Genomic DNA, 23,471 nt, shown 5'->3' with positions numbered 1-23,471 from the left:
CACGTTAGATGCTTCAAACAGCCAATCAGTGGCAAGAATTGCAGGACTATGGAGGGGGTGGGAAACTGCAGCCCTGCAGCTTCTCCCTAAAGTACGAACGTTTTATTTTTCAACACGACAAAGTACAGTATTTTCTTATAAATGTATTGTTTGGTGGGGTCCCGGGAGCGTTCCTGTCATTTATAAAGCTGTTTCCTGCTGTTTCTATACACATTATCGGGGCTTTTAGGGCTGTAGAACTCTGCGATCCCCTCATACCCAGCAAACATTCTGACCTCCTAGAAAAGAGGGGCATCAGGGGAGGAGAGAGGGGCATCAGGGGTTTGGGGCAAAGAGGGACTGGCCGAACTAAGCCGGGGTAAGTGGCAGCTACGGTTGTCGCTCTGCTTTGACAGTCTCCAGCTGCGGCGGCCTCCCCGTTGCTATGGTAACAGCTGGCTCCCCTTGCCTTTGCCTTTCGCGGAGAAGGCGGGGCTCCGGCTTTCTGGTCCTCCTCAGGACCCGTCTTGTGACGTACTTCCGGAATCGGCAGCCGGCAGGAAGCAGCGGACATGGTGAGTGGGCATCTTTCTTAACCTGGGGTAGAACTGCTGGGCAAGGGGCAGTAATAGGGCTGGCCTCCTCGGGGGTATCCCTGTAGGGGCAGTTAGTGCGGGTCTGTTCCGGTGGGGGAGCCCGGTCTCACCGTGCTGGTGTATTTACCTCCTCTCCCGGTAGCACATACCCCCCCATGGTGCAGTAACTGACCGTTCTGTCAGTATGAGGGGGCATATGAGGATTCGGGGTCCTTCTGACCCTGTCTTTATATGCGTGGGGTGATGGAGCAGGGGTGCTGTCAGGGTTACTTCGGGGCAAAAGAAGCCCCGTGTACCCAGCAGGAAGGCCGCGCATCATCTCATGTTTACAGCTTGTAGAGACAGAAGCTCAAAGTAACACAAAGGGCCCTGCTGGTCGATATTAATATTATTATTATTATTAGTAGTATTATCTTAATAATAAAGACATTACTATTTTTATTATATCTTCTTATTATTGTCATAATCCTTTGAGGGATATTTGCCCCACACATATTGCTGGGGCATTTGCTTTCATTCTGCCCAAGGTTTTTATGTTTAGTATAAAGTTTTGTACTCCTACATTTTTCCTTGGATTTTGTAAAAATAGTTAAAACATCAGCGTCACCGCGTGGCAGGCGTGCCAGACACATATAGTACCTGTCACTAGGATGCCCCCCTATAAGCGCCCCCGGTATATAATCCCCTGCAGGGCACTGGGGGGCACATACCCACAAATGCAACTGGGGGGGGCATCGACAGCACGACGTGGGCTCAAAGCAAGCTTTTTTTTTTATTCAATAAACTTTATTTAACATTTAAATTAACCAAATATTATCATGCCAGTGTTTCCCATATTCAAGAATCGCGCCCAAGCTTATAAAGAATTACCGTTTAGGTTCCACCGGCTGTGGAAAAAAACGCCAGAGACCCGGCCTTGCGTTAAACCCGCTTAATAGGAACGTTTTTGTTTTTCCCCTGCTTGTTGTCGTTGAGTAGGAAGTCTTTTTACCAGAATAAAATTCCAGTTCATCCATTCTTCTTTCCTCACAGCCAGCAGCCTCCTGCCCCAGTCGTAGTAAATACACACTTATATGGGGCAGTTCACAGTGACAGCTTCGGAATTGGATGGGAACGTTTTAGATCCATTCTGAAGTTATTTTATGTCTGGTGGTGCTAAATAAAATGTCTAAGGGGACAATTGGTGTGAGAAGAGATGGATTGTGTCCGCTTGCACGTGCTTCGTCTGTCATTAACATTGGATTCTTTTCATTATTTTTATTTCAGGGTCAAAGTCAGAGTGGCGGACACGGGCCTGGAGGTGGCAAAAAAGATGACAAGGTATAAAAACGTGTTATTCTTTAATCGCTTGGAAAAAATGAAAGGGACCCGTTTAGTAAATACCTAGTTCTAAAAACTGTTAAGGCTCTTTATGGAAAAGAATACCTATTGTGTATTAACCGGCCTCTCTGGCTATAGTCAGCCTGAATCTAAGATATGCAAAATATTTCCCATCGCACCCGTTCTCCAAAGCTCCCTGGATTTTAAAATGCATTAAGACTATCCATTCTAATGTAGTATTTGTATTGTATATCGTACGCACTTTGACTTATCTGCATTGGATTTAAGGACAAGAAGAAGAAATATGAGCCCCCTGTACCAACCCGAGTGGGCAAGAAGAAAAAGAAGACAAAAGGTCCAGATGCTGCTAGCAAACTGCCCCTTGGTAAGTGTGACAAATAACTCTCAGGGTACTTAGAACTGTGCTTAGTGAATCGTCCCCAGATTTTGGCAGTTGAGTAATTTCAGTTACTGGTTATCTTTCAAAAGCAGTCCCTCTGTCCGCTTATTGCACCAGTTTTTAACGATATATTATTAACAATGATATCCCCTTGTTGTCTAATACATGGCCTCTCTTCTCCCACAGTGACTCCTCATACGCAGTGCCGGCTGAAGCTGTTGAAACTGGAGAGAATCAAAGATTACCTACTCATGGAGGAAGAGTTCATCAGGAACCAGGAACAGATGAAGCCCCTGGAGGAGAAGCAGGAGGTGATGCAGACAGGGGGTGCTCTCTGAGTCTGTTTCGCTGACTTGTGTGATTAGGAATTGAGCAAATCATTTGTCCTGAAGCAGCCAGGAGTTAGTGAGCGGCTTCATCTAATTGAAGTTTGTCATTTACAATGAAAAAGATAATTCTGATGAATGTATTAGGGAAGGATCCTCTCTGTTAGTAGGATAAACTATAATATATAATATGTTCTTATGACCTTTGCAGGAAGAGAGGTCAAAGGTCGATGACCTGCGAGGAACCCCCATGTCTGTTGGCACTCTGGAGGAGATCATTGATGATAATCACGCTATAGTTTCAACATCTGTAGGATCCGAGCACTATGTCAGTATCCTGTCTTTTGTAGACAAGGATCTCCTGGAACCCGGATGCTCCGTGTTACTCAACCACAAGGTGAGGGTTGGGCGATGCTAGGAATAAGTGGACATCTTCCGGTTCTCGTGCATGGAAGTGTAAACGGCAGAAATAACCTGATTAATACTGTCTTTGTTTTCAGGTTCATGCTGTGATCGGGGTTCTCATGGATGACACTGATCCCTTGGTGACAGTCATGAAGGTAGAGAAAGCACCTCAGGAAACATACGCGGATATAGGAGGACTGGATAACCAGATCCAGGAGATCAAGGTACTACAGGCTAGCGCCGTGCAGTCATTTCACACAATGCTAGGGCCTGCCGTGACACTCGGTCGGGCAGGGGTATTAGTAGCATAATCTGATGGCTTTATCATACTCATTTCACTGGGGAAGCATTGAGTATAGTACTGATGGTGATTTTCTGGGTGTTGTGTTCATTAGGAGTCTGTGGAGCTTCCCCTCACCCACCCAGAGTATTACGAGGAGATGGGCATCAAGCCACCCAAAGGTGTCATCCTCTATGGCCCTCCCGGGACAGGTACGTTGTTTGAAGGATACAGGAGATCCCTGTTTTGACGCTCTAACGTTATACTTTCTTAGTTAGTTGTAATTGATCTGCCCCCATTGATGATGCGTTTGTTTTTATCTGTAGGTAAGACCCTGCTGGCCAAAGCTGTAGCAAACCAAACATCTGCCACCTTTTTGAGGGTCGTGGGCTCGGAGCTCATTCAGAAATACCTGGGAGACGGCCCCAAGCTCGTTCGGGAGCTGTTTCGCGTGGCCGAGGAGCACGCCCCGTCCATTGTATTTATTGATGAAATCGATGCCATCGGTACAAAAAGGTGACTGGCAACTTTACTTTCCACGGGCATTGAAATGTTTGGTCTTATACCACTTTACTAGCAGATTTAGAGTAAAAATAATCTATAAATTAAGAGCGGACACGGTTAAAGGCTCTTTTTCTTGTCTTGGATCTGAATGGGTTACTGTATATTGTCCTGTCCTCTCCTATAGATACGACTCAAACTCCGGCGGAGAGCGCGAGATCCAGAGGACCATGTTGGAGCTTCTGAACCAGCTGGATGGGTTTGACTCGAGAGGAGACGTCAAAGTAATAATGGCCACAAACAGGATAGAGACTCTTGACCCGGCGCTAATCAGACCAGGTACAAACGGACCACCTAGCATTGGCAAACGGCGCCGGGTATACTTCTATCCTTCGTTTTTCATCCGCCATGTTTATACTTATTTGGTTTTCTTTGCTCCTTTTATTTCAGGACGAATTGACAGAAAAATTGAGTTTCCTCTCCCTGACGAGAAGACTAAGAAGAGAATCTTCCAGATTCACACGAGTCGCATGACCCTGGCAGACGACGTTACCTTAGATGATTTAATTATGGCAAAAGATGATCTCTCTGGGGCAGATATAAAAGTAAGACTCTTACCTTTCAATAGCAGGACGTCCCCACAAGACCCTGGCTTGATGTTTGATTTATTTATTTTTTTACCTGCCATATGAACTAAAGTTGTGTTTTTTAATCTGTGGTCTGAGGCCAGACATCAAACTCTGCTATACTAATACAGGCGGTCTATTTCTCCTCACGCGGCTGAATCTCATACCCTTGATGTCTCTTTGCAGGCCATCTGCACGGAAGCTGGCCTCATGGCCCTCAGAGAGAGGAGAATGAAAGTAACCAACGAAGATTTCAAGAAATCAAAAGAAAACGTCCTCTACAAGAAGCAGGAGGGAACCCCCGAGGGGCTTTATCTGTAAACGTTGTTTTTTTTTCTTGTATATTTTTTTATTTCATGTGAAAGGGGAAGGTTTTCTGTTAACGTGGGAAGAAAAAACATGCAGTCTCTTCCACGTCCGGTGTCACGGCTAAGCCAGGCCTACCTGTCCCCGTGGAAGCACCGTTAACGGATATTGCCCGCTGTAGAAGCGGCCGGGTGAATATTCAGCGCGTGATACCTGGCATAAGGGTGTTTCATTAAGCAAATTATCGGCTAGGACTGGTGTTAAGTATTAGCGTTTTCAAAATAAAACTATTCAATGAATCCATCTGTGTGATTACTGAGAGACTTAATGAATTAACGCATGCTTTATCAGGTAAAGCGGTTACACATCACATATACAGACGACAAGAAAAACGTAAATAATAACTTTATTTTAATCATAAAAGTAGCGCAGGCCTTCTCTGTGCGCCAGATGGTAATCGCCCAGCTCCTGGCCCTGGGGGGAAAAAAATGTATATTAATGCCAAATAAGTTTTATATGATCTCCTAACCTGCTCAGCGTGGGAAGTGTCTCAGGAGCAGGGTTCGAGTCATTAGCATTTGGAAAAAGGTGCAGAATCCTAGCCCATGTACCCCTGAGCTCTTGCCCTTCACCAAGCCAGGGACCTCTGTGTATTTATTCCATCCACCACAAGCTAAATATCCTATAACCAGCCCAAAGCCACGCATGCACCCGGAGTATCTCACCTCAATGACTTCAAACTGAATTCGCTCTTGTTCTGCTTTTCTCTGGACTACAACCTGTAAGAGAAATTAATTAAATGTGCGTAATTCGATTGTTTACGCATTAGTCCAGTTTCTGTCCCGTACGGATAAACTTCCCCGCCGCAGTACTGAATGCCTGTTTACGAGATAAGCCGGAGGGGTTTGGCTAAGGGTGACGTGAAGCACGTATCGGACCTACCTGTACGCGAAGCACGTATCGGACCTACCTGTACGCGAAGCACGTATCGGACATACCTGTACGCGAAGCACGTATCGGACATACCTGTACGCGAAGCACGTATCGGACATACCTGTACGCGAAGCACGTATCGGACATACCTGTACGCGAAGCACGTATCGGACATACCTGTACGCGAAGCACGTATCGGACATACCTCTACGCGAAGCACGTATCGGACATACCTCTACGCGAAGCACGTGTCGGAAGCACATACAGTATAGTTCCTGGCTTTAGAAGAAGGCGAGGTTTGTGTAGCTCTGCCTTTGCACCCCATACTTACAAACACTGCGATCCCTGTGAGGATGGCCAGGGCTATAATGATGATGATCGCTGCGAATCCTGGGGAGATGGTCTTCATGTTGATGCGAGGCGGCTCGTTGTCAAAGAACAGAACGCGGATGGAATCCCGATCCACCTCCAGGCTGCGGCCGCCCAGGGAAACGGAGAATTTATTCTGCTTTAGCTGCAGAGAGGAACGGCGGTTGAACTAAATCACATAATAGGGTGAAGAGGCAAGTCGGTGACCGGATAACCCAGTTGGGTCAACAACTCGATACGTACGTCTCTCTCAATGTAATAAGCGGCCGTGGCGATGTCCACCAGCTCCTTCGTTCCATTCATACAAAATAATTTCATGGTGATGTCGTGCGTGGCTTCATGAACCTGCGTCGGGAAAAGCGCATCATTTAACGGCAGTCGAGAGGCGCTCTGCACATTGACAACCATCATTATTACCCCGCGTGTCCACATTCTGCCCCTTCTTACATACAACTGTAACTTTATCTACTGAAGAGAGATGCTTGCTATGCCACGGGCGTCTAAAGAGGACACGTCGGTCTCTTTTTAAGAACAGCTTCTGCAACGACGACTGTAAACCCTCTGCGTAGATGCCGTGCGCGTTAATTTTAGACCAAAAAATGTGCCAAAGACACACAAGGGTGAGCAACACAAAAGGGTTAAAATGAGATGCGGGTGGTACTCAGTACTCACTGTTATTTGCAGGATCTGTGGGGTTTTTTGGATGAAGTGCGACACTTTACTGACCAGACTCCTGAAACAGACCAATCACGCGACCATCAGAGAAATGATAAAAGCCTCCTATGGGGTATCACACAGAGCTTTGGGGTCAATTTGGATGGAGAAGAGCAGACAGGTGGCCCGGAGCGGCCCCTGAATGGGTGCGGAGAAAGCGTTGGGCCGACTCACCTGCGCAGATCCTCCTCTCTCCCTTTGAGAAATGCAAATTCTGCTTTGAAGCCGAAATCGATCTGGATCAGACTGAAAGGTAAAAAAAACACAACCGGTAACCCTGCCTCCGCTGGGCGGTACATTGCGCAGGACACTCGGACGCGTTCTTGGCGTTATACTCACTGCACCGGGACCAGCTTGTCACACTTTGGGTCATCCCCGGTCTTATCTGTGACCCGGACGCCGGCGCTGTCCACGCACCAGCACAGGTTGGAGTCCTCGTCGCACTGCTTAGCCTTGAAGGCCCCGCTTTCTTCACATTCGGGGTCATAAACGTTGTCCACCTCCAGCCGGCCGCGTCGGGGCCGACTTTCTCCACTTCGGCTCTTGTGAAGCATCTCCAGGTGCATGAGACGACACTTTGGGGTCACTGCAGGGTGAGAGCGGACAGTTACGCAATCATCAAGCGACAGGCAACGTGATAATAAATGGGCTAAACACCCAACGCGTTTCGCAGCTCTCCTTCAGTCATAGGCGAAAGGTCAGGCCTGGGTTAAAAATGTCTCTGTCCAGCAGTTAAATAGTTCCCACGATGGACTGTAAGCCTGTAGAGCAGAGTAAGATGTAGAACACCATGTGGCGCTATCTCAGAAAGGTCTCAAAAAGACCAAAAAGAGGTTGGGGTTCTTAAGATTTCTATTTTTTATTCCATTTTGTGGGTAATATTTCTATGAACTATAAGAAAGGACAATCTAATCCCAAATGTTACAATATTCATTTGCAAAGGGAATAAGGATCAAAAGGATTATGGACTATTTAAAGGGCATTTTAAGCAATCGCCATGGGAACCTGCGCTGGGCCTGGGTTGGTCCATATGAAGCGCATTCCGCAGAACACTCACGCTGGTTACAGTCCACCGTCGCGTTGTCGTATCCGCTGTAAACGGCCTCGCAGGTCCCGCAGCGATTTAAATGGCAGGTGACGTATTCGTTATACAGACAGGACGCGTCTTCGCAGACCTCGTGGTATTCACAGTCCTCGTGAGCCGGCAGAGCGTCCGGACATTCATCGTCTGAGGGGAGAGAAACGGCGTCGGGCCGACGGCAGGAACCCTGTGACCTCACCGGCAGCGTTAGAGCCCGGCGCGCCCCGGACGACATCACTAGCAGAGATTTTCACCCTCAAACCGTATCTATTGTGCGGGAAGCCGCTTCCTATTTATATTTATGGGGTCGCATTTGTCGATGTGTTATAGACACGCGAATCATTGTTAGTCTTACATTTAGAATTTGCATGCCGGGGGGTGTTTAGCGATTACGCAGGGGGCCACTCACTCTCAAAATCTATGCAGAGTCCGCATGACACAAGAACAGACGTGTACTCACCTGGAACCGACGAGACCCTTACGAGAGACCCCACGAGCAACACGGAAAGAACGGTCGCGAGAAAAAGACTTTTATCCATGTGGATTCCCACCAAGGAGTAGAAATGCGGTCCTCGCTCGCTCCGGTCGTTCGCAGTCTGACCGTCACGGAGACTGTTCCGGCCGGGTGAAGGCCAGGTTTGCCATTATACCCAGAGGCCAAACGCCGTGAGAGCGCATATCTTACACGAGAGGGAGGCTGCTGGCGCCCAGGGCCGGGGGGCGCATTAAGAAAACTCTTACATGCATAACAATGGCCAATAATATCACCGGTGGAACCCACAGGCCAATATCAATAAAAAAAAAAAAAAAAAAACTTGTTTACATAAGAATATTTTTTATTAACAATCTAGGTCTTTTCCTGAAAAATTAAGGATCTCATAAAAAACATATATATATATATATATAAATAACATAAATTCTTTCTGAGGTCAAGGAGGTTTCCGGATTAATCCTCCAAAAGAAGATCCAGCTCCTCCAGAGGCACCCGGACCCTCAACTCCTTTTCCATCATGAGGTCAGCGATCTCGTTGAGATGGTCTGGGAAATACTCCGCGGCGTCCAGATACAGCACCTGAGAGAGCAGAGGAGCTGATAAAGTAATCGGGTGACCCCAAAAATATATCTCTAAAATAGTCCTGAGTCGCGGCAGTTATGAGGTCCCCTCAATGAGTTCAACATATCGGACTGAAAATTACCGGTGAGTTACAGCAGTCACAGAGTGGGGTCAATAAACCTCCTTCCTCCACCTATTACCCCATCCAATATCCTACCACCAGAGGGAGGCCTCATCCAGCTCCTTCTCACCCAGTCGCTGATATACAGTACAGATACATGTTAAATCGATGAAGGGGGAAGAAGGTCTCGAGCTATACGGATCACTCCTGCCGTGTAGAGAGTAACTTTGGTCTCACCTTGGCCCACGGACAGTTCTGTATCGCCTTGTAGAACAGCCCTCTGCTCCGCTCCCGATGTCCCAAAGAAACCTTCACAGAAGCAGAACAGAAAACACCGTCAGGACCCTCAGCCGCCAGGAGAACAGACATGAACAGAGAATCCGTTACGGTTATCAGGAGCACAGGGCAGAAGCAATTCTTTTCACCGCGAATCCATCTGCATTATTCTGGCCCCTCGGAGGACGTCCGCTAAAGGGCAGAGCCACAGGGACAGCCTCCCCATGTGGCCAATCAGGAGACAGGGTGTGGCCGGAGGCTCCACCCTTTTGCAGATGTGCTCTGGGAGTCCTGGTTAACAAGGCGGAGAGCAAGGAGAAGCGGATGAAGAAAGAAGACAGAAGAACAAGAAGAGATGAAAGGAGGAGAAGCGGAGTTGTGAGAGAGGAGATGGGGAAATGGAAGGTAAGGACAGATTGAGAGAGAGCATGAGAGAGAGTGCGAGAGAGTGGGAAAAAAACGAAATGCAAACGTAAATTCTGAGTTCTCTTGGGGTCTCTCCTTGTTACAGTAATGTAACCCCCCTTACCGTAAAGCACAGGTACATGCGCCACAGCAGCAGGCATCGGGAACCGTGTTCTGTGCGAAGCGAGTGTTCAAACAGGGCCTTGATGCGATTCGACAGACCGGTTTCCGGGAAGACGGAGTGAATCTCAACCAGATTTACCCTGCAAGAACAAGGCATAGCCGTGAGCGAAACGCGCCAGCCGGGTATTAATGTGTTTCAGGCAAACTGCGAGCTTGTAAAGCCCCGCACTGAGAAAAATCCATCTAAACAAACTATTGGTAGTAAAAAAACATGGGTGAAAAAAATATATAAAAAATATATATAAATATTTAAAGGAAAAAGATTATGAGTATATTTTACCGCTGTGCGGAGTCAATCAGCTCCTTCCTCTGCTGTTCGGCCCGTATGGCAAACAGGAGCGGTTCCAGCGCGTTCGTCATCCTCCGGACGCCGTCCAGGTATCGCCGGGCCCGGCTGGCAACGTGGAATTTGTTCTCAGTCTGGAGGTACATTCTCCACAGTGACGTGTTGGTGGGGCACAGCTTTAAGGCGGCCATCAGAGCCTCTCTGAGTGGGGTTAGAGGGTACACGCTGGCCCTGGTGTGGTACCGGAGCAGATTGGCGCGCATGACAGCGATATCCTGCAGAGTGCTGTGGGAGCTCTGCGCTTCTCCTTGGTGTGCAGCAGGGGGCAGACACGAGCTGGAGATTTGTACCAATAAAGCGAGAGCTGCATCAATGCCCACAGTGAGATACTGGAACAGCGTAAAACAGCCATAGAAACAGAGCGCTCCGGGCGTCTGGGGGCGTTTCAGGCAGTCTTCCAGAGCGTGATCGTAAGCCTTGCGAGCTCTCAGGATGCGAAGAGCTTGCACAGGGCCGCTGAAGGGAGCATACGGGGAACTTTCGGCAAGACTCGTCAGAACGTGGACGGCCCGAGAGCCGGCGCCTCCGTCCGGACACCCCAGCTTTTCCCCTTCCAGTTCTGCGTACAGGAGGCAGAGGCCACAGAGCTCCGGGTCTTGTAACCCTTTGCCCCCCGCTGAACCGATCGCAACATCAAACACCTTCCTGGCATCGTCCAAGTTGCCGAGAAGCCACTCCAGTAGCGCGTACTCCTTCCATAGGGCCAAGCAGTTCCGGTTCGAAGCCTCTTTCAGCAAAGCCTTGGCCAGGCGTTTGCTCCGCTTGCCCTGACACTTCAGCTTCCTTTTATTCGTTGTTTGGAGGTACGAGACCACCTGCCCACGGGAAGAAAAAAAAATGTTACAATAACATTAAATCTCACGATAAGGCACCATCTCCCTCTTTACATTTCCTAATATCTTCCTCCTGTCCAGAAAGATTGTGTGTTATCTTCTGCTATATACCATCCATCTCAGCCTCTAACACGGGAGGGTCAGAGGCTGAGATGGAACGGAAGGAAGTTTTAGCCGTAGCCGGTGTTGGCTTCTCGCTCGAGCGACGGTGCCGCAGTGTGACGCGTTCGCTTACGCCGAAGGGGTCACGTTTCGTACGAATGAACGGATACCTTGGATATTTCATACCGCAGCCAGTAGACCGACAGTTTCACCTTCTCCTCTCCTTGGAACAGTGAAAGCGCAGACTGGAAGACATTTTGTATGAAGTCTTCTCCTTCCTTGGACTGACCCACCAGTCGCCTGCCTCGGGTCATGGTGTCCAAGTGACCGACGGTGCAAACCCCTGACCCTGGCGGCTCGAATGAGGTCAGCAGCCTCTCGTAAGGAGGAATGGGGTCAAAGATGGAAGGTTCGTCCAGAAAGAGGTAGAGGCAAGACTCGGGGAGGCGAGACCCGCAGGGGACCCCAAGGAACTGCAGGAAGGAGAGGATCAGCTGGAACTGGAGACCGGGGCTGGAGATCCTAAACAGGGACGGACCGAGATCATCAAACAGCACCTGAGGACACAGCAGGAAAACTCGGTAATGAGGAGAAAACTTACCGACACTCAAATGGTTAATATGATTACTACAGAAGTACATGAAACGCCTTTTACCCGTTTTGCAAATAACCGCGGTCGGTAAAAAAACCTCCATTATCTGTATATCCGTGTTCAGATCTCGCTGTAACGTCGCGCTGACAGTAACGGCATCGGGGTGACTTCCGATAATTCTCACCTGTCTCTCTGGATCCTCACAATCCTCCTCGGTCTGCTTTTTGGCAGGATCGGGTCGCCACGGCAACCAGTGCCGAAATTCCCTCGTGCACTCTACATCCAGCCAGATCTCATGCCTGGGACGGTCTTTGTCTTTAATGTCAAATTCCTCGTCCGCTTCATCCTCGTCGTCCTCGTCTGTAGACAAAAGTAACCCAGACAGACTCACCGAGACATCAAACTTTACAACCAGTCCCAGACAGCCCTTTAAATCCCTAAAATATAGAAACCCTAAATAAAACATCAAACCCACAGGAAAAGTCCGAGAGGGGGGGAGATTACCTACAAACTGACACCGGTACTCCATACATCAATAGAATCGTTTATAAAGAAGCAATTATATATATATATTACAATGTAACCATTTTAAATGGGTTATTTTTCTAAATCACACTATATTCTGTCTTATTAAATATTATGTATTTATTATGTTAAAAATGGTTAGAAAAGAAAAAAAAACTAAATTGGTCTCTTCTAAATCTAATATTTCTTGCTGTTAAAGACACCGGGGCCATAAAAGAGTATCTTGAGGAAGAAAGACCCAAGTTTTCATTTGCATTATCCCTGCTGAGCTATATATATATATATATATATATATTATACGCAAAGAACTGTAGTCTGCCTTGCATGTCAGGGGTTAAAGATGGCGGTGAGTTTTATATCTTTTTGGCAGCTCGTGCCGGGGTGCAATGCGACAGATCGTTAGCGAAGCCGCTGCCGCAGGTAACAGGAGCTGACAGACGAGATGAATGGTCTACAGCAGCGAGCAGATAAATATATGTCTGGCCTCTCCAGGGGCCGGAACGTGCGAATAGGATTACCCAGGTTATTGATGGTGACCCAGCCGCCACGTTCCTGCTGCTTCATCCAGGAGCGCCAGCCCTTTGCACCTTTCTCACCAAAACGCGATTCCCCGCTGTCCCAAAATGGCTCAAAAAATTGCACCTGGGAATAAACGGGAGAAAAAAATAACTAAAAGAAGTCTTGATGGCAGTCACCAGCGCCCTACAGAAATTCCTACTAGGTAAGAAAGTGTTAAATACCACTTTCAGGGCTCCTGCCACAACACAGCCAGACCGTATACACGTTAGCGTCATGGCATTTAACCCTTAGCCTGCCTGGGCTTATTCACATCCGCTGCATCCAAATGTTTACAAGCCCCCAATTGATCTGTCTGCCTCTAACTGTTAGAATTCTAAGTCTGAGCGATGAAGAACGCGATAAACGTATTTAATGGACATGGCTGAGGGTCTTTGGAGTTGACGATTCACGTCATGAAGCTCGTCACCTTAACACATCTAATTCACCAATACGTCAGGGTCGGAATAAGCGGAAGAGACGCCAGCATCGCTGGTAGAGCCTTCCGCATACGTGCACACGGATCCCACCGGACCCCAGCTGGAGTGTTTGCCAAGGTGTGTTGGAGCTGGCAGGGGGCAAAAAGGGATTCTGCATATTCCACCCATGCATTTGCAAGAGGGAACAGAGACCTCTCACTTATCATATGATTTAAAGTACAGATGATGGCTGGAGTGTCCCTTTAAATAGAGTCCCAGCTCTGCCCAAAGCCAGGGGTTCCGGCCGCTGTAAATACCTGTTCTCTGCTGCTCATGTCTTTCACGCTGTCCGGCTTATAGAGCGTAAACTCAATGAGTGCCTGGAACAGAGACACAGCTTTCTCCGTATGGCCGGCCTGCCGTAGGAAATGGCATTGCTGGATAAAAATATCTGAGAGGAACGGGGGAAAGAAGAAAATGAGGCCAGATGGTTACCAAGCAACGGAAAAACTTTTTTCATTAAAAAAAAAGAATCCCAAAAACTGGAGCTTAGGAAAATTGTACACTTTTTTTTTTGTTATGCATTTATTACTGAGGGTGGTAGTAGGTAAGTGCAACAGCCTATCAGCAGAAGTGGTACAGGCTCCTGAATCTAATACGAGACCAACGACTGATTAAGGTTTGTGTCTTTACAGCAAGAAAAACAACTAGACGGGGGCCGAATGGGGCTGATGAAGGAAAGCTCTCGTGGGTGCGCTTCCCTTAATGTTACAGTAGGTGGCGCTGATGGCTGTTTTTAATTTTTATTTAAACAGGACCATTTACCATAAATCGCCCGGAATAAGGTACAGGTTTTACCTCTGGGGTAATGCTTGTTTCTGGGGGGCTGATAAAATTAAGGTTGGCAGAGCAAAAATGAGAGCTGTTTTCAAAATGCCCATTTTCTTAGGCGGTTTATGATATTAGACAATCTAGCCAGTATTTGAATGATTTGTCTGAATATCGGCACGCATGTAGCCGGCGGGGACGGGTCACTCACCGAACATGCTGCGTTCAGTGCCTGGCAGGGCTGGGTGAGACTGCATGCTGCCGTCCAGCACTGCTGCCAACGTACTGAGACACTTCCCAAAAACAGCGTTCATCTTGGACGTGGTGAAGGTGCTGAACTGGCTTTGGGAGAAGCGCAGATATTGCTGCCAGAGCTGCGGGTCATTGGGGTGCAAGAAAACCAGTTTCTGCCATTCCTTCAGCATAGCGGGCGCTTCCCAGAACTCTGCGCACACCTTCAGTCTGGCGGTCTTCAGCTCCGTGCTGCCCGGGTTGCTCTCGATGGCTCTCTCCAGGATGGACAATTTCTTCTCCAGAAGCGGCTTCACCGACATGCGGTGGCTGTCCAGCTCTCCCTCGCTGGTGGAATACATGCTCGGGTGGCTGATCAGTTCATCCTTTAAGGAGAGAGCGATGGGAATATCAAATTCAACGTTCTGAATTAGAGCAGAAAGCAGCCAATGGGAGATTAGCAGGGCAGAGATTCAATCTCTCATTGGTTGCTCACAGTTTTGTCCACTTTAAAAACTGCTTGTTTTCCCCATTTGTTTTTCAGATATAAAAAGAGAACACAACAAAGACGCATCAAGTAGGAGGAAGAGTACCTGGAAGGAGACAAAATCCATCCACGTCTGAACGTCTGTTGGGTTTTCCCGGATTCTCCTGTTGTAGTCCTCTATCCTCCCCAGAATGCCGCTGTCTCTGGGTGCCGGCTGCGGACAGTCTTCTTCTTTGCGATTCCCTTTTCCTTCCAGCCACAGGGCGGTAGATGAATCGTATACCCCGAGAGGGTTTACCCGGCTGGTGGGAACAGAGGAGGAACCGGGAGCATCCGGGTCACCGTGCGTTACGGGTATAAAATCCGGCACTTCTGATCCTGCTCCATCACGGTGGGAAGACACCAGCTCTCCGGGACACCGGAAGTCCTGCACGGCAGCTTTAGAGAAAAAGCGTACCCTTTTCACCTGTTTGGGTTGCTTCTTATCGCCTGGTGTATTCTCCCAAACTATCTGCTGCTTCTTACGGTCGATCCCAAGGCAGGAGTTCCCTTTCCGCTTGTATCTAAGCGACAAAATACACCGAGAACATTCTTAAAGGCAACATTCAGATAATAGGGATCCGAGAAAAAAACATTTGCGTATAATTTGTTACAAACTGTACATATTAAGAACCTGGATGAAACGACAGCAAGCAAAATTCTGGTACAAATCAAAGACCAAAGATTTGAAATTAATAAATAGAGTCGGGTCAGACTCTGCTTATTGAGACATTAATCAACATTATAGGAGAGCAGAAGGACTGGTGATTTATAGTCCAGCTGTTCAGGACTCACATCATTTATTGAATTAATAGTCCCCTTGTGGTGAGAGCGCAACTTAATAAAAGTTAGAAATAACACATGAGCATTTAAAGTGAGAATAACTCCAGAGTTTCGTGGCCTATGAAGCTACTTGTGTCGGTTTGTATTCCCCGGAACGCCCTATAGCTAGAATTCTTCCCGCCTATGTGTTCTCCAAACACAGGGAAATAATGTTTGGCGTTGTACGTAGATAAGCCGGGGACAGCGCATCTTCATATCATATAGAAGAACACTCTGATGCAGATTGTACATTTACTTGGGGATCGTAACCGCTGCCTCGCAATGGGGTTTGAAATCGCAGGTCTGGAAACTTGGTGGACAATTAAAGAAGCCTTTTGTACATCTTTTCAGTAGTTTATAGATCTGAACAAGTAATGAAAAAATGACGAAGGCTACAACGGCCTAAGCAGCGCTTGGCATTAACCCTAACCTGTGCAGCGTACACTCTGAGACGTGTGTCTGGCAGCTGCCCGGCCCGCTCTACCGTGGAAGTCTTTGAGGCTTATGCGCTGCCAGCGGATGCCGCCTTACCTTGCAATGTCCCCTCTGTACAGAGACTTGTACTGCCAGTTTGCAGGGTCGCCTTTCTTGTCGATGACGAACGTCTCCTCGGTCCCAGACTGGGTCTCATCCAACCATCGCCAAACTCCAGAGGCTGATATCTGAGAGTCCTGCCTGATAGAGAGTAGTCGCGTTACCACCCATAACATTACACTCGATAGAAACCTGCTGCGTTAACGGTGCATTTCTTGCAGGGGGCTTATGTTTAGTCGGGACATGGCTAGCACGGTCCATCAAGATCAGTTAGGCCCCCACTTTCCCATCAGCATAAAACTCTCTTCCCATGGTACCCTCCACAGCCTTCCATTCGATATGTCAATATGTCATTATTAAACTAGAGCTTTATAATGCTTGTTACCCTGGGACTTGTGTAATTACTGCCCCAGATCCCCCGTGTACCTCTGCGCAGGTTCACTTTCTGCCTTCTTTGTGGCTGAGACGATTTCAGAGTCGCTGCTGCTCCTACCAACATCATCTTCATCGCTGCCGTGCTTTCTCTTCTTCGAGTGGCTTTTTTTTTTCTTTTTTTTCTTCTTTTTCTTTTTCTTTGACGTCTTAGAATCCCCCTCGCTTTCCGCTGACAGCTCCGGCTCGGACGGACTCCTGCAGGGAACAATGGCCGTCACCTTAACATCCCAGCAGTAAATACTGACAAACAACTTACCTTCAGAGGGATTATATAATAATATTATATAATATATATTAATATTAATAATAATAACAATAAAAAAATAATAATTTAAAAATGCATTCCACAAAGGAAAGTCTTTTGGAATATAGAAAAGTCCTAATTATGTACCTTACAGGGATGATACATTAGTTTTATACAACAAGGATGTTTGACTAAATTCTCCTAATCAAAAAAAAAAAAAAAAAAAAACTCAACACACAACAAACTCTGACCCACCGGAGGCCAGAAAACAAGCGACAGGAAATTACTGGAGAACAGAGCGAATTAGAACAAAAATTGGAGGTTTTACAAAGAATTTCACTTCCTGACAGATTTCGAAAGGCAACCAATCACAGGACGGACGCCTTAGAAACGGACTGATTGGTGGCCTTCGGATTAGGAAACATAAAGTGGTCCAGACGTGTCAGCTGTACTTAAAACGTATCTGCATTGGGCCTTTAACATAGTTATTGGTTACACTACAGATCATCTAAACGGCTGATGGAGTAAATACCTAGATCCGCGGACCATAGGCTGGTGGTCGGCCTCCAGAGTGCGCTGGTGCAGAGACACGGCATCCTCCGTGCAGAAGCTTTTATTCGTCAGCCAGTCCAAATCTGCGGAGAGAGGAAGGTGGGAGACGATCAATAACACGAGCTATTAAAACCCACAGCTCAACGCGCGGCCCAGAACAACGTCACCGGTGTCATTACCCCTTCACAACAAAACGCTGCGTTTAACCCCTTCAACGGGGGCTCACTCCCATCACTCCTGTGTTCCAATGGCACGTTGTGTTCGCTGATCCATGTATAAATTTAAAAGGCTAAATGATGGTTAAAAAAACCCTTTTGCAATTATGTTACAGACAGAAATTTCCTTGGTTTCCATGGAAACAGCTCAGTGATCCCAAACCTTTGGACCATAGTGTGTGTATATAACATATATATTATACACACACATATGCATACATACATACATACATACATGCATGCAGGTATATATATATGTGATGAGCAGGAGATTAATAAATCCAGGAGGACAAAATAAAGAAGTTCTCAGTCAGAGGAAATAATCCCAGAAACAGCAAAATGTAAAGCAGTAAAACCCAAAACTAAAGGTGCCGTCCCATTCAGACAAGACATTGTTTATCTGTCACATTAAAGCAGATCAAGCTTTTTTTTTTTTTTTTTACTCTTTCAGCATCGTAAACACTAAGTAGCTTTTTAGTGTCTATGGCAATAACCTATAGGCGACTGCTTGTGTGTCACGTGACAATCATGAGTCCCCAATAAAAATCATTAAAAAAAAAATCAGTCAAGATTTTTTGTGATTAAACGCTTTCTGAGGAGGGTCTGAGTATTTGTTTCTGATGCTGTATTTGGTTACTAAAGTGTTAAAATCAGCAGAGTAAGTGGAGCAGCAGCTTTAGTAGCTGCCTATGGTCCGTATGATGTCACCATTATAAATTTTATTCAAACAATGACGGTTAAACGCGCATAACTGATGTCTGATGGCCAGTGAACTCACTGGGTTACCCATGAAATGTAAGACTGAGGTCCCTGAAATGTTTTTTTTTTCTGCACGATTTAAGGGTTAATCTCTCTGCCCCCCCCAGGAGCAGGGCATTCCTGGCAAGGGTCTCACCTGTGCGTGCAGGAGCCGAGCTGTCGCTGCTGCAGCCTGCAAAAGCTGGAAACAGCGCCATTTCTCCGCCGCTGTCAACGAGCGCGTCGCAGCCAATGCGCGTCACGCATACCCCACAACATCCTCCGCCGAACTACATTTCCCAGCATGCGGTTAGGCGCTATTGCTAAACTAATCTCGCGGCTAAGATGGAGTGCATGCTGGGAAATGTAGTCCGCACGTGTCCTCTGCAGCTTAATGTGGTACATACACTGTATTAACTGCATAGCAACCAAAATATCCCCTGTGGCCATTACTTTTTTATCACTTTGGCGACCATTTGCCCCTAGCTGGTGGCCACACTAAATTTCTGAAACCATCTTTTTTATTTTAAATGCCATGAAAGGTTATGATACCTTTTACCAGATATATTTTTATAGTTATATTTTGTATAGTTATTTATTTTTAGAGCCATGTCAGCTATCCAGACCTCAGCGGTCTCTTCTTCAGATGTAGTCTCAAGGGACCTGAGGTCTTCAAATCTTACGATTTTATCATTCATAATTTGGATCATTACCATAATTAACCTTATTGTAAAACGAGCTCATTTATTTATTTGGCTGCAAATTCCAGGAAAATCTCATCTATACGATTATTTTGTGTTTTATACAGAATTTTCCTGTCCTTTTTTTAATATCAGCGAACGTCAGCGCTACGGAATATGATGGCGCTACATAAAACAATAAATTATAATAATTGTCATTTTTAAAACTCCTAATAAATGATTACTATTATTTTGTCAGCTGAAATTTTTGTCTTATTGCATAAAAATGAAGGAAATATTCTACGTTTTGAGAAAGTTCTGTAGGAAATCGCAATCTTGCGGCACAAATCGTTCAGCCTGCGGCCGCGGGTTAATTATTAATGGCGAGGCAGCCTGGCCGCGCTCCAGTTAGCAGACCGGGGCCAGTATCGTCCGCAGTGCATTACGAGTCGGTTTAATCCTCCCAACTATTATTCATAGTGTCGTTTATTTAAAAGGGGTGAAAGCGAGCGGTAACCCGCGGCAACATAACGGGCTACGTCTAAAGCACAAATCTAGAGCAGAGCACTTGGAACATCCCGTTGGTTGCTATGGCGACTACACCACTTTTACTACTTTACATTTTGATGCATTGTACCCTGTAACGTCTATCCTATACCTCCCAAGAATCCCTAATTTAGGAGACAGTCCCTCTATGAGACCCTCCATCGTCCTGGTTGTGGTGTCTCTATATGCTTAGAGCTTTCGGTGTGGATGAGGGCAGGTCCATCCTTCACAGAGGGCAAATTGGGTCAGTTACCCCAGGCCTTGCGCCCCCCCCCGGTCGCCTGCCTTGCGGTTGCTGGGAAGTCTCCGTTAGGGTCTTGCGTTCTCACCATTTCTTTTGCAGCGGTCACATGACGTTGTTGCCCCACAAAAGTCGAGGCGCCTTTGCCCCTGCCCCCCACTCCCGGGGATGGCTGAGTGTATCCCGGAGCCTTAAAACCTGCGATATTTTGCTTTTAATTCCCATTAAATTCATTTTTATCAAATAAAACTCTTTCTTAGCGAAACGCACAGATCCTCGGCATTAAAAGACCCGACGTGCCGCTGTACCCCTGCGCCCCCTAAATCTATAGAGCCCCCCTTTCCCACGTGAAAGATTGCTATGAAGCCGGTCCCTTGGGATCTGAGCTTTCATGCGCGCACGTCGGCGACGGTCTACATACTGCACCATCTGTCTGCGCCATGCGCGGGCGCTCGGTATCCGCGGCGAGCCAAATCCTGCCGTTTTATTCCGATCTCCGAGGGATTTGTCACTCAGACGTGAAATAGAAAAAGCAGTTTAATTGTCGGAAGTCATTTCAGGTCATAATTATCGCTTTACTCCAAAGTCTGTATCCAACTTATTCAGTATTTGTTACCGGCAGCAGAAAATCCGCCGCTGGGCTGCTGCTCCCCGCGTGGCGGGTGGTCCCTAAGTAAATGGTGCAAATCGCGTCTGATTGTGTAGTAGTGATGCTGAGGGTCAGATACCCTCGCTGGACGCCTAGGGGTGGCTAAGGTGCAAACATTGGCATTTATTACCACTGAACGTCACTCTCTTCCTTATTTTTTTGGTCTTATTATTGAGATTAGAGGGATTGCCACCGAACGGAAGTTTATTCCAAAGGAGGAGAAGAGACCGGAATCTAACACTAGAGGGTCAGAGGCTGAGATGGAACGGAAGGAAGTTTTACTTTACGGAGAGGGTGGGAGATACGTGGAGCAGCCTCCCAGCAGAGGTGGTAGAGGGTAATACAGTGAGGGTATTAAACACGCATGGGATAGACATACGGCTCCTGAATCTAACACGAGACCAACGACTGATTAAGGTTTGAGTCTTTACAGCAGGAGAAACGGGGCGACTAGACGGGGGCCGGATGGGGCCGATCTTCATATATGTTATGAACTAGTACCCAGAAGAAGTCACCCTGGGCAGTCGTCCCCAGCAAGCCCCACAGGGCAGAACAGGGCCAATCTACCCCTGGAAGGGTTAATATTTCTGTGAATATACAGTTTTACCAATAAACGCATTAATAGAGAAAATTAATCCGCATCACAGAAAGACTAAATTAACAGAAGAGAAATAATCGTATTAAGCTTGCATGTTGGCGGCCGTCGGATCCGCCGCTCGGCAGCACTCAGAATAATAGCTTTCCGGCGTGTTTATTGATTGCTCTGCGGGAAGCCTAAAACCGGCGCTTTTCGTAAAAGGCTTTCGTGGCAAAAGTGAGTTTAATCCCCGCGTGGGGCGAACGCCTGCGACCCGAACCCGGGCTGAGCGGCCGCCACAAGCAGGAGGAAAGTCGTAATAAATCATAATAACTATGAATGTAGCTTTTAAAAAAAAAAACATTTAAAAATTGTTGATTTAAAAAAAAAAAACCTTTATTGGATATTGTGGCCAATATGAACCGACCCTCGCTTCATGCTTAGAGGTTAAAGGCAACAATATATAAATAGGAATAAAGTGGATTTTATTTTATGTCATTATAAATGTAGGAGGGTCCTTTGTGTCTGTTTTGCCCCAGGAGTGCTAGATAAGTGGAGCAGCCTCCCAGCAGAAGTGGTAGGTGGTAATACAGTGAGGGTATTAAACATGCATGGGACAGACATACGGCTCCTGAATCTAAGATGAGACCAACGACTGATTAAGGTTTGAGCCGTTACAGCAGGAAAAACCAGATGGGCCGGAAGGGGCCGATCTGCCGGCAGGTTCTATACCTCGTCTGTTCTTATTTGGTATCAATTAGCCAATTAGTCTCCTGGATGGATAATCATTTAGAAAGCCGGAGGCCGCAGCGCGAGACTCTGCCCATCGCAGTCTAATGAGACGTCCCATCATTCACAGAGATAACGGCCGTTATTAGACGCCACAAAAACATCTTTCTGGAAAAACCACAAAAGTCCAGAATAGGGAATTTCTACGCCTGTTTGCTTTTATTGGTGTTTATTGTCTTTATTATATAGAGGGTATCAGAGACGGTAATTTTAATATCATTCAGTGACCCCCGTGAAACCCCCCCAGGGAGCCATCGCCCCCCACATAGAGAGAGCGTTTTAAAGCGCGGCGGACCCTCGGCTGCACAGAAGGCTGCGTTGAGTTCGGTGCTTTTATTCTGCGCTGGAAAAAATGATATTCGCGGGGATTGTGTGTTTTGTGCGTTATACTATTTTTTGCTTCGTCTCCGTGGGCGTAATGCTTCAGCCTGAAAAGCCTTAAAAGCCGTGGTTTTTTTTTTCCTAAATCACCTTCCTTCCTTTTTATAAACCAAATATTTACGTTTAAAAGTCTAACATAGAATGCGGTTTCAACAAATAAACAAACACTCGTCTTAATTCTGCACATTCTTAAAAAAGATATAAATAAGATAAATACTTATATATTTACATACTGTATAGATATATATATTAATGTCTATAACACCATATACTGTATATATATATATATATTAATGTCTATAACACCATATACTGTATATATATATATATATTAATGTCTATAACATATACTGTATATATATATATATTAATGTATATAACACCATATACTGTATATATATATTAATGTCTATAACATATACTGTATATATATATATTAATGTCTATAACATATACTGTATATATATATATATATTAATGTATATAACACCATATACTGTATATATATATATATTAATGTCTATAACATATACTGTATATATATATTAATGTCTATAACACCATATACTGTGTATATATATATATATTAATGTCTATAACATATACTGTATATATATATATATTAATGTCTATAACATATACTGTATATATATATATATTAATGTATATAACACCATATACTGTATATATATATTAATGTCTATAACATATACTGTATATATATATATTAATGTCTATAACATATACTGTATATATATATATATATTAATGTATATAACACCATATACTGTATATATATATATATTAATGTCTATAACATATACTGTATATATATATTAATGTCTATAACACCATATACTGTGTATATATATATATATTAATGTCTATAACATATACTGTATATATATATATATTAATGTCTATAACATATACTGTATATATATATATTAATGTCTATAACATATACTGTATATATATATATATTAATGTATATAACACCATATACTGTATATATATATTAATGTCTATAACATATACTGTATATATATATATTAATGTCTATAACATATACTGTATATATATATATATATTAATGTATATAACACCATATACTGTATATATATATATATTAATGTCTATAACATATACTGTATATATATATTAATGTCTATAACACCATATACTGTGTATATATATATATATTAATGTCTATAACATATACTGTATATATATATA

At 45.5% G+C, this 23,471-nt stretch overlaps 3 protein-coding genes across 3 annotated transcripts; 1 reads left to right on the top strand and 2 right to left on the bottom strand.

The window, feature by feature from the left end:
* The first annotated feature begins 460 nt into the window (after positions 1-460).
* Positions 461-5,038, top strand: PSMC1 (proteasome 26S subunit, ATPase 1). The gene is made up of 11 exons (XM_053474829.1): positions 461-554; positions 1,842-1,895; positions 2,184-2,280; positions 2,482-2,606; positions 2,833-3,018; positions 3,122-3,250; positions 3,422-3,518; positions 3,633-3,822; positions 3,995-4,146; positions 4,258-4,412; positions 4,620-5,038. The coding sequence occupies exons 1-11, from the start codon at positions 552-554 to the stop codon at positions 4,752-4,754; spliced, it is 1,323 nt and encodes a 440-aa protein (XP_053330804.1). The 5' UTR covers positions 461-551; the 3' UTR covers positions 4,755-5,038.
* An 89-nt stretch (positions 5,039-5,127) lies between these two features.
* Positions 5,128-8,548, bottom strand: LOC128504681 (epithelial cell adhesion molecule-like). The gene is made up of 9 exons (XM_053474830.1): positions 8,297-8,548; positions 7,813-7,983; positions 7,095-7,341; positions 6,930-7,001; positions 6,714-6,774; positions 6,285-6,386; positions 6,004-6,186; positions 5,465-5,518; positions 5,128-5,213 (listed from the first exon to the last, which is right to left on the bottom strand). Exons 1-9 carry the CDS (start codon positions 8,373-8,375, stop codon positions 5,151-5,153), a joined length of 1,032 nt encoding a protein of 343 aa, XP_053330805.1. The 5' UTR covers positions 8,376-8,548; the 3' UTR covers positions 5,128-5,150.
* Positions 8,549-8,697: 149 nt separating this feature from the next.
* NRDE2 (NRDE-2, necessary for RNA interference, domain containing) lies at positions 8,698-18,660 on the bottom strand. Its single transcript, XM_053475516.1, has 14 exons — positions 18,530-18,660; positions 17,400-17,502; positions 16,615-16,818; positions 16,186-16,329; positions 14,900-15,356; positions 14,287-14,692; positions 13,565-13,698; positions 12,792-12,915; positions 11,933-12,108; positions 11,327-11,713; positions 10,156-11,036; positions 9,817-9,955; positions 9,249-9,320; positions 8,698-8,908 (listed from the first exon to the last, which is right to left on the bottom strand). The coding sequence occupies exons 1-14, from the start codon at positions 18,588-18,590 to the stop codon at positions 8,783-8,785; spliced, it is 3,414 nt and encodes a 1,137-aa protein (XP_053331491.1). The 5' UTR covers positions 18,591-18,660; the 3' UTR covers positions 8,698-8,782.
* Positions 18,661-23,471: the final 4,811 nt, after the last annotated feature.

The sequence above is a fragment of the Spea bombifrons genome, chromosome 9 (genome assembly GCF_027358695.1).
Source record: "Spea bombifrons isolate aSpeBom1 chromosome 9, aSpeBom1.2.pri, whole genome shotgun sequence".
Lineage (NCBI taxonomy): Eukaryota > Metazoa > Chordata > Amphibia > Anura > Pelobatidae > Spea > Spea bombifrons.
Note: the sequence above shows the minus strand (reverse complement) of the source record. Positions and strands in the feature narration are given on the sequence as shown.

Excerpts from the sequence above, each read along its gene's own strand:
- NRDE2 (XM_053475516.1), bottom strand. The coding sequence starts at position 18,590 with ATGGCGCTGTTTCCAGCTTTTGCAGGCTGCAGCAGCGACAGCTCGGCT. Across the intron at positions 15,357-16,185 it reads TACAGAGGGGACATTGCAAG|ATACAAGCGGAAAGGGAACT; the intron begins GTAAGGCGGCAT and ends TTTGTCGCTTAG. Across the intron at positions 14,693-14,899 it reads TGGATTTTGTCTCCTTCCAG|GATGAACTGATCAGCCACCC; the intron begins GTACTCTTCCTC and ends CTCTCCTTAAAG.
- PSMC1 (XM_053474829.1), top strand. Across the intron at positions 2,281-2,481 it reads TGCTAGCAAACTGCCCCTTG|TGACTCCTCATACGCAGTGC; the intron begins GTAAGTGTGACA and ends CTTCTCCCACAG. Across the intron at positions 3,519-3,632 it reads CTATGGCCCTCCCGGGACAG|GTAAGACCCTGCTGGCCAAA; the intron begins GTACGTTGTTTG and ends TTTTATCTGTAG.
- LOC128504681 (XM_053474830.1), bottom strand. The coding sequence starts at position 8,375 with ATGGATAAAAGTCTTTTTCTCGCGACCGTTCTTTCCGTGTTGCTCGTG. Across the intron at positions 7,342-7,812 it reads GACGGTGGACTGTAACCAGC|TGACCCCAAAGTGTCGTCTC; the intron begins GTGAGTGTTCTG and ends CTCACCCTGCAG. Across the intron at positions 6,387-6,713 it reads CACAGATCCTGCAAATAACA|GTTCATGAAGCCACGCACGA; the intron begins GTGAGTACTGAG and ends TTCCCGACGCAG.